At 37.9% G+C, this 10902-nt stretch overlaps 1 protein-coding gene across 1 annotated transcript in view; it reads left to right on the top strand.

The window, feature by feature from the left end:
• The window catches only part of LPCAT2 (lysophosphatidylcholine acyltransferase 2), a 64598-nt gene extending 54877 nt beyond the window's left edge, over positions 1–9721 (top strand). The window contains exons 13-14 of the mRNA XM_065925355.1: positions 4015–4150; positions 7845–9721. Coding sequence (XP_065781427.1) covers positions 4015–4150; positions 7845–8029 — 321 coding nt within the window. The 3' untranslated portion in view covers positions 8030–9721. The remainder of the gene's footprint in view (positions 1–4014; positions 4151–7844) is intronic.
• The last annotated feature ends 1181 nt before the right edge of the window (positions 9722–10902 follow it).

A 10902-nucleotide genomic window follows, 5' to 3' on the forward strand; every position in this document is an offset into this window, starting at 1 on the left:
CTTATTCATCGTAAAACCTAAAATTATACACATAGCTAACTTATTCCGATCCAGTTATTTCTGTTCCTGTTCTGGGATTGTCTGTCTGATTATAAGTTCAGCTGCGCAAGTGGTCACTTTGGGCTTACCAATGAAAGACCTGATAGAAAATTTGGCCCTTAATCATAGTAATTATTGTTTTTAAAGAAGTCCTGAGATTTTTCTCTAGCCTAGACCTTGGTTTTTGGGGGGAGAGGTAGGGAAAGGAAAGGAGAACCTAAAACTGTAATTAGCTCTTTTTTTCAGTAAGGCAAGTGTCACGCTTTACTTTGGTTATTTTTTTAACCTTCTCAAGGGTGTTTGATGTTTTTGAAAATGATTTTGGCATGCCTCTATGTTTTTATTTAGTAGTATCATTTTATATATACAGGATCCATTCTCATCCTTTTATTTGAGTAACGCTTCACAGTTAACTGCCCATCTTTGATCATGTTTCACCACCATGGTGACCTTTAGAGGTAGAATATTAGTCAGCATTCTTCCATCATTAGCAGTAGAGTGGCTGAGGAATCAGTTGTGAGGACAACAAACAGGCTCCTGGGAAGACCCTGAAGCAGGCAGCTCCAGAGGTCCCAGCTGCGGGAAATGCTCTACGTCTCCCGTGGGCGCTGCTATCAGAGAGACAAACTCCAAACTCTGTTCATCATTAGATTCCAGGCAGGATCCTGGTGGTCTTGAACCACGGGCTTGCTAGGAAAGATAGGATGTTTTGATTCAGAGCCAAGTTTACTCTACTCAGCAAGGATCTCATTTAACAATTGATGGAGAGGTCAAAAGCTTTACAGGGAAGCAAAAGTTAAGAGAATTCAGCACCACCAAATAAGCTTTACAAACAAATGCTATAGGGACTTCTATAGGAAGGAAACACAAGAGAAGGAAAAGACCTACAAAAACAAAACCAAAACAATTAAGAAAATACCAATAAGAACATATATATAAATAATTACTTTAAATGTAAATGCATTAAATGCTCCAACCAAAAGACACGGACTGGCTGAATGGATACAGAGTCCTGCAGCATTCTGTGCACTGGGGAGATAGCACTCTCCCATTCTCCAAGGAAACTGGGGTGTTGAGCCTTCTACCAGAGCCCAGAGGATGGGATTTACCTGAGATCTGGGAACTGTGTAGCAAAGAGACTACTGGGAACGTGAAGAATTGAGAGAAATGGAGGGGTATTATGGGGTCATTGTGGCAAAATGTCCTTTGTCACAACGACTGTGACAGGAAGTTAAGGTCCCAGGATGGACGTGTGAAGGGAACTTATACAGAGGAGAGAGCCATCAAAGCACCAAATGTGGCAGGAATTTAGACGATTTGATGAGTTGGTGAGAATTGTTTAGGAATGGAAGACTTTTACAGAAAACTTAGAATTTATGGGAGTGGGGCGTGTGACAACCTGGCTGTTCATGTCTGAAGTCCAAGGCCCATAAAGAGCCCTGGGGCTACCATTTGTGAAAACAAATGCTAATGCACTCTGTACTTTACGATTGTCTTATCCTCCATTCAGGGGCTGAGTGTAGAAAATGGACTAGGAGTCTGTGCCTTCTCATCAAGGGGCAGCAAATCACAACCTCAAGTTCTGTTTTTCTCCTCCCACCCTAATGGACAATTAAAGCACTATTCAATATTTGCTTGTTGTTCTTTTCATGATTATCACACCTTACCCTATGCCTGTTTTGATTGTGTGTTTGGTCAGAAGTAGATACCTTAACAACGGGAGCTCTAGATATTATCTGCCTGCATTTGGGTGCCAACTTGACCACTGACAAGCTCTGTGACCTTGGGAAAGTTGCCTGGCTTCCGTGTTCCTCAGCTTTCTCATCTGTGAGATATGACTAATAACAACCCCTCCCTTACTTAAGACTCATTAGGGTAGACTGTCATCAGGGTTAAATGAGTGTGTAAAGGTATTTGAACATGTTGGATCAGTGCCTGCAAAGAGTCAGTGTTGATATCATTTTAAAAATGTGAATATCCGGGAGAAGATTTTGAATATGACATATCAACTATCCCCGATTTGCAACTTGACTCTCAGTGTATCCCACCCTTTCCCCTCTGCCTATAAACATATTCAGTCTCTCCCTTCCTGTAGGCAGCCTCCTTTTGTGCATGCTTGTTACCCCCTTTCTCTCCTGCCCTTTATTCCATAGTTTCTTTTTTAAATTATTTATTTGTTTTTGGCTGTGCTGGGTCTTTGTCACTGAGCAGGCTTTTCTCTGGTTGCAGAGAACAGGAACTACTCTAGTTGCAGCATGTGGGCTTCTCGTTGTGTTAGCTTCCCTTATTGTGGAGCACAGACTGTAGTGTGAGCAGGCTTCAGTAGTTGTGGCATGTGGGATCTTCCCAGACCAGGGATCAAACAGGAAAAACAAGAGTCTGGGGTGGAGAAGCAGGAAGGGCAGGAAATGAGAATTTATAAGGAAGCAAAAACAGAACTTGCATATCAGTTAGAGGTCTGTAGTGCTGGAAAAGACGGAGCCAGTGGTGGCCGAGGTGTTCTGGCTTGAGCAAATGGGTAAAAGTGAGTTATGTTACCCACTGGTATCACAGGCATTGCAAGGTAGATTTTTAACCACTGGACCACCAGGGAAGCCCCCCATAATTTCTTAAAAGAAGAGCCCGTGCCTTTGCCTCCATACCTCATATCTATTCATTCCTTGACTCCTATTACCATCTGTCATCAGGATCTCCTAATTGCCAAATCCAGCAAACCTCTTTGCTCCTTGCTTGGCCTTCCTATGGCATTTTACTGTGTTGGCCATTACCACAGTCAGAGTTTCTTCCTCTTTCCTAAAAATCTCCCCTAGCTTCCAAGATGCATGCTTTCTTTCTGCTTCTCCATCTGTCTGACTGCTTTCGTTATTGTTGTTGTTTTTGCTGGTTCCTCTTCCCTGCACACACCTCAACTCTTACAGTTTCCAGGACTCTGCCTTACTTTGTGCATTTTCCACAGAGAAGCTCAAACACACTTAAGAGTTTCAGTTCTTACCTGAATTCATATCTCAAGGTTCTTCGTTCTCCTGCACTGATGTGCTAGACTTTACTTCTAACTGACACTTCTGATTCAGATTTACCTCTCCAGGTCTAACCCTTGATCTCATTGGGTACCCGTTCCCCCATTATGTTCCCCCATTACTGTGGGTAACATGATGTTTTCACCCCTTGCTCAAGTCAGAACACCTCAGCCATCACTGGCTCCTTATTTTCTATCACTGCAGACCTCTAAGTGAAATGCAAGTCCCACCTTTGTTTCCTTATAAATTCTCTCTTCCTGCCCTTCATGCTTCTCCACCCCAGACTCTTGTTTTTCTTGTCTCATAGACTCAGTGGATATTAGTTTGAGCAAACGCCAGGAAATACTGAAGGACAGGCAAGCCTGGCACACTGCAGTCCATGGGGTTGCAAAGAGTTGGACAGGACTTAGCGATTGAACAACAGAAGTCTTTTCAACCTTCTGCCTCCAATCCATCCTCCACCCTCTTCCTTAGAGAGCTCCCTCAGTTCACAGTCGATCACGCCACGGTCCTTCCCATCATCATCCTGCAGGGTTAGATGATGCACTATGATCTGATTCTTGGTTGTCTTTCTCTCTCCTGACTTGAGCCCCAGGCTTGCATATTCCTTGTATAGTCCTTGTGTATTCCTTGTATATTTCCTTCATGTTTTAAGACCCAACTCAAATGTCATAAAGCCTTCCCTGACCTCTTCAGGTAGGATTCATCTTGTTCTACAGAGGACCCCCATGTGCTTCTGTGCTTACTGTGGTTGTAGCCCCTATTTTAATTTTATCTCTTTCTACCACTAAACTAGTAAGTATTGTGAAGGTAGCAGAGATCATACATATGGACAAATATCCTGAGCCCCGGCACAGTGAATGTCTGAATTACTAAAGAATTTATTTTCCAAGATTATTCCATACTGCCATTGCTCTGGAGGAGCTCATTCTTAGGCTTTATTTTCTTTTTCCTTCAGCTCTTTGATGTTGATGAGGATGGCTTCATAACAGAGGAAGAGTTCTCCACCATCCTGCAGGCTTCCCTTGGAGTGCCTGACCTTGATGTTTCTGGTCTCTTCAAGGAAATAGCCCAGGGGGATTCTGTTTCCTATGGTGAGTAGGCAGTTTGGCTCCTGATTCAGTGTATGAGGAGGGCACCCAGGCTATGACTGACCCTCATATAAGTGTTGTTTCCCTCCTCTAATATGTTAATGATAGAAATAATAGTAACAATGATGATGATAGCAATAATAGTAGTAGAGATGTAATGGTAGAAGCTAATTATTGGTACATTACCATATGCTAAGCTCTCTTCAAACATTTTATATATATTAATTCATTTATTCTTTACAGCAGGCCTATTCAATCAGTACTCTTCATTATTCTTATGTTATCAAGATGCAAAGAATCTAAGTGACTTACCTACGATCATTAGCCAGAAAATGTCAGAGTTGTAGCCACAGTAGAGGGATACAGGCTGAGGGACCTACAGTAATAAGAGTAACTAAACCATCTATTAATGTTTCCTGTTAGTAGCTTAGGTGAGCTGTCATGTTCATTATATCATGTCACGTTGATGGCACCCCTATGAGGGAGGGACTATCATGGAGGAAGACCTTGAGGCCAGACGGCAGGTCTGTCCACCAGCCTTTCTCCTGATGGCTCAAGTCCATGCATTAAAATAAGTGCCCTTGGGGCTTCCCTGGCAGTCCAGTAGTTAAGACTCTGCACTTCTGAGGCAGGTTCGATCCCTGACTGGGAAACTGAGATCCCTCATGCCGCATGATGTGGCCAAAAAATAAAAACAAATAAAACTAAATAAAAACAAAAATTTAAAAATAAGTCCTGTAAGGGATGAAGGGATGTTTCATCAGTTTCCATGTATTTCATAATGTTCTTGGGAAACACAACTTGGCAGAGCTTTGATGTGGTCATAAACATGGCTTATCTTCCCCAGTCTTCTCTGGTGGGCTGGAGGAGGATCCTCCTCTTGAATGCCTTTTTCCTTCTGTTTCTGGTGCTCAAAGAGTTTCAGCCTGATAACTCTCATTGGATGGGGGCTTTAGGTCACATACTATGCTTACTCTCTGTTTTTAATTACTGTCATTTGGCTATTTTTCCTTCTATTTTAGATAATTAGGTGCCTAGGGCACTTACTCTATTAAGTTCATTAAAAAAAAAAAAAAGAAAGGATAAAGTATAAGTATATACTGATAAAGGATAAATATATACTGATGTAAAACTTAAGAGTCATAAATCTCATGTGTACTAATTCTCTGGCCATTTTTATTGCATAATTAAGACTGTATTACTCCAAGCTACAAATCTTTTTTTTTTTTTAGTATTCTTTTTAAGATTTTTTTGGTATTGACCATTTTCAAAGTCTTTATTTAATTTGTTACAATATTACTTGTTTTATGCTTTGACTTTTTTGCCCTCAAAGCATGGGGGATCTTAGCTCTCCTCTCAGGGATCAAACCCACATGCCCTGCATTGGAAGACGAAGTCTTAACCAATGGGCCACAAAGAAGTCTCAAAGCTACCACATTTTGAAAAACTATTTTGAATTATTATTTCAATGGAAGCTAGTACTGAGAATTACTTGTAGGTAGTCATGTGTTTACCTGTTGATTTTAATATCTTTTTTATAGAAATCTACTTTGTTTTTTGGAGTTCAACATTTTTCTTTTTAGAATATAAAGAATATCTCCTCTTCCCCAATATTATGCAAGCCCACTTTTTTTTTTTGCAGGAACGTTTGAGGTATTTACATATGATTTTATGAAAGAATAGGTATAAAAATTTATCATGAATGTGACCATTTACATTGTTTAAATATGATCTTGTAAGTTTTCATTCTTGATTTTCCTTTAGCAAAATTAATGCCCAAATTCTACTTATTGCCAGTTCATAGCACTTCTAGAAATGAGTTACTCTTTAATACCACTGGCATCCCCAAAGGAGACAGAGACCTTCATCTTTTGACCAGAGCACAAGTCTTAAAATTAAAGCTCATGGTTTCCATAGTTCAACTCTCCTGCCTATGTATCTTAGAAATCACTTAACGTCCACTTTACCTCCATCACTGAAATAGACTCATGCAGATAAATCTTTATTTTGGGTGTTAAGAAAGAATAATTAATAGCTTACCTGATTTGGAAATATAAAGCCTATTAATGCAAAATAATGTTGTAATTACAGAAAATGATCTGGGTTCAATCTGGTGACTTCCTCATCACTAAGACCTGTTTATATCATCAGGAATTGCTAGGTACTCTAATGTGCCATGAAGTAGACACTTGGTTATTGGAGGATTTTTTTTTTTTTTTTTGATGGATAGAAATAGGATATTGGGTTAAAAGCCTTTTATTCGAGAGTCAAATAGCAAGCTTATTCAAAGACCAGGCTCCCTTTGCTATATAAGTTCAATAAAGCTTTCTCCATCCTAACAGAAAAAGAGAGAGAAATTTCAAAGTTGACAGTAGCATCATATTTCAGAAACTATTAGGGGCTTAAGGTTCAAATTCTGATGGTTAATTTAGTAAGTTAATTTCTATACTCTACCTTATCAAGTTGCAAATCAAAACACCTGAGATAAAAGGAGGCCCACAACTCAGGGGTCTTGTGATACAATTATTATTTATTATACACTCTACTTGTTTTTACTGATCATAAGTCAGGCAGGGCTCAGCTTTTCAACATGGTTCTTTACCAGTTTTAAAGGTTAAAATCATTTTAAAAGTCAGTAACAGAAAGTCCTGGGCTTCCCTGGTGGCTTAGCTAGTAAAGAACCTGCCTGCAATGCAGGAGACCTGGGTTTGATCCCTGGGTTGGGAAGATCCCCTGAAGGAGGGCATGGCAACCCACTCCAGTATTCTTGCCTGGAGAATTCCCATGGACAGAGAAGCCTGATGGGCTCTGGTCCATGGGGTAGCAAAGAATTGGACATGACTGAGTGACTAAGCTCAGCACAGCACAATAGAAAGTCCTGGAGAACAAATTTTTGAACATTTTTTATTACAGAGAAATAATAAAATTATATATAACAATAAAACATAAACATGAAAAAAAAAACATAAACATGGAGCATAATGAAGGTTTATAAATGAATACTGTGTACTACCACTCAGATCAAGAAATAGAATTTTTCAGTAACTCTAGAAACCTCCATGTGCCCCTTCCAAAAATACAACCCCTTCCTCTGTCTTAAAGGAGGGAACTGCTGACCTGACTTTAAAAAGGTATCTCTGCCTGCTTTGCTTTAGCATTTCACCACAAAAGTACAAATTTTAAATATATTTTAATTTTGCCGAAGTTTTTGAACTTTGCATAGTAGCCTCGTACCACATGTGTTCTTGTGTATTTGGCTTTTTTCATTGGACATTATGGTTTTAAGATTTATCCACATTGTTACAACACAGCTATTCATTCATCTTCATGGCTGTACAGCATTATGTTCTCTGAATATGCCAGGATTTATTTCTCCATTTCAACTGTTAACAAACATTTGAATTGTTTCCACTTTTTGCCTATTATGAATAACATTGCTGTGAACATATTCATGCTTGCCTCCCAGAATACAATATGCACAAATCCTCTAGCTTATCTACCCGAGAATCAAGTATGCATATCTTCAACTTGACTAGATAATGGAAAAAACTATCTGCCAAAGCGGTTGTATAATTTATAAGAGTTGAGTAATAGACTTTTGCAATCATTATATTATTAAGATCATATGTTAATCTGCATCATGCCGAAAGAAGACTCATCTCAATTTATTGAATTTTGTTTTTTTCTACTCTTTTAGAGGAATTTAAAAGTTTTGCCCTAAAGCATCCAGAATATGCTAAGATATTTACAACCTACTTAGATCTCCAGACGTGCCATGTGTTTTCATTACCGAAAGAAATCCAAGCAACTCCCTCAGTTGCAAGTAATAAAGTCAGCCCTGAAAGTCATGAAGAAAGTACCTCAGATAAAAAAGAAGACTGAAAACAAATATTCCTCATAAGGAAACCGTGGTGGCTTTTATTTGAAATTTCAAAGGCATGTATTGATAGTATTTTACTTGTGATTGAGTAAGGATGATGTTTAAAATAGATAGCTTTTTTATAAAAATGATAGATTTTCTTTATTGAAAGGCTTCTATTCACATGTATTTATCAATATTCCTTTTCTTTTATACAATGTTTTGCTATACTGATTGGCTTACTGGTGATAAAGGTATTTTTATTGATTTTCCAGGTTAGTTTCCATATCCAAATAAATGAAATGACCTCCCTTGTTTACTGAGGAGCATTAATCAACACTCTAAAAATTTTTTAAGTATAAACACTTTTTCATCTGCCTTCCTCTAAAGAATAAGGTTGTATTCTGTTAACTCTAATTTCTTCCCATTCTGGAAATAATTAAGAGACTGAGGAATGTTGCATAATTTTATACCTTTAACTTCACAGATTCATCTTTTCCATTTGTATTTCAGTTTCTTGGATCGCTGAATGTGGGAGGATTGGAAGGGAGAGCTCTGTTAATTAGATAAGACTCCTTAAAAACTCATATTCTCTTGAGCATGCATCCCTATTGTTGATTTCCTTAACCATCTGCTGAGAAAATCGTGTCCTTTTGTGATATCTACAGATTTAGAACTTTGTTTTAAAGACAACAACTGTGGCCAAAGGCTATGTGGGAATTGCATTATTGAAGGTAACATTAATTGCATAATGAGAAAATAAATTGTTTGCCAGAGTTTAGTTTCATTTGAGTTGGGTAGTTTAGAATGTAGTGCTTACCCAGTAAATGAATCAGATTTACTTTACTTACATAATATTAGAATTAATATATTTTACCATGTAAGTGGGAATTTTATTAAGTGTCCTCTCAAATTTGAGAAAATGAAAGTGAAAAGTGTTAGTCACTCAGCTGTGTCCAACCCTTGCGACCCCATGGACTGCAGTCCACCAGGCTCCTCTGTCCATGGAATTCTGCAGGCAAGAATACCGGATTGTGTTGCCATTCCCTTCTCCAGGGGATATTCCTAACCCAAGGATCAAACCTGGTCTCCTGCATTGCACGCAGATTATTTAACATCTGAGAGCTTGCCTGAAATATCAACAGGAAAAATAGGAAGGTTCCAAAGTATCACCAAAAGCTAGGGAATCCAAAAACCTACTTTATTAATGCAAGACCACAATTTAATCCCCAGGCAGGAATTTAGCAATGATGTATTTTTTTCCTTTAGTTTAGGCAATAATTTCCCTCAAATCCCATTTTATTAGATGTCATGCATGCTTACTAAAAAGTTTCATCCTAAAGTATATATGTATGATTGTTTGCTTTTTATATATCTTAAGCTATTTAGACAAAGAATGGAATGAGCTGAAAGCAATTGCTTAAGTAATTAGGAAAGTACATCTTTATAATATTGTTTATCACATGGAATTGATATATGTATCCTGTTTTTATAATGGAAAAGCACATGTTAATCCCATTAATCATGAAAAAGTAGCATTTTAAATTACAGGCTTTCTATGAGGCTCTTGAAAGCGATCCCATTGTTTTACTGTTTTACAGTAATATTTGTGTTCTTTAATTCCACTTCTGCCAATGTAATATTCCTCTTTTATTATGTTACTGAACAAACTTGCTGCATAAAATTCTTGGCAATTAAAAATTCTGGTTTTGCCATTTTTGTCTCAAATGTAATATACTTTTTAAATATCATGATTTGAGGGTAAGTTTGTATATTTGTGAATGTGATCAATCAATTTTGTTTGCACTTAAGCCTTATGAAATGTCACACATAATTTTACTCTAATGAAAGACTCAAATTTTAGCCAAAGCAGCAATAGTTAGTATTCCTAAATTTGACTCTTGACTGATGCAGTGTATGTAATAACGCAGTTACTACCAGCTAGGCCTCTGCTTTTATGCCATCTAAACAGAGATTTTCTTCAAAGAGGCTCTTCTCTTAGAATTTAAAGTTAAGCAATTAAATTTCATTAAATCAGTTAAATGCACTGTGATTTTATATAAGAGTTTGAAAGACCCAAATTACTCTTTGAAATGAGAAATACTAGATCCTAAGACGTATACACCATAAAACTTTCAATAAGAACAGTTCTGTTGAAGGATAACAACACACTGAATGTTTACAGAACAAGTTGCTCGCTTTATGTATATTTAATTCTCTTCTGCCACTGTTTTTAGAGTCTTGGAAGGCTGAATATGATGCTAGTAGTACTACCTCTAATGGAGACTTAAAAAAACCCCTTATAGAAGACGTACGTATGGTGTGCTGTCTGTATGAAGCATGGCAGTATGGATATCTGATTCTCAGACTCAGGAACTCTCCCTTTCAGACTGTTACAAATGCAAGGTGGTTAGTTGATGGTAGTTAATTGATACACCACTGACTATTAGAATACAGGGGCTCCTCACCACAAAGGTCCTTGTGGAATCCTTATAAGGGTATCACTACAGAGGATAAAAAGATACTAGTAAGAAACCCTTTCCTAGGAATGCAGACATATTTATAATTCTTTTTTTCTTTTCTGTTCAATTGGATTGACTTTGCCATTTTTTTGCTCCGTTGTTAGACCAGAGTGTTCTGTCAATGCCATGCTATGAGTTGTTAGAAGGGAAAGGCCCTCATGAAGTTTTTAACATATATCCAACATATATATCTTGTATACATATCATTAACAATGTATATGCTATTTATGTTCTACTATTCCACTTGTCCAGCTTCATTCTGTACTCCAAGGCCAAATCTGCCTGTTACTCCAGGTGCTTCTTGACTTCCTACTTTTGCATTCCAGTCCCCTATAAGGAAAAGGACATCTTTTTTGGGTGTTAGTTCTAAAAGG

Source organism: Muntiacus reevesi, chromosome 2 (assembly GCF_963930625.1).
Source record: "Muntiacus reevesi chromosome 2, mMunRee1.1, whole genome shotgun sequence".
NCBI classification, from domain to species: Eukaryota; Metazoa; Chordata; class Mammalia; order Artiodactyla; family Cervidae; genus Muntiacus; species Muntiacus reevesi.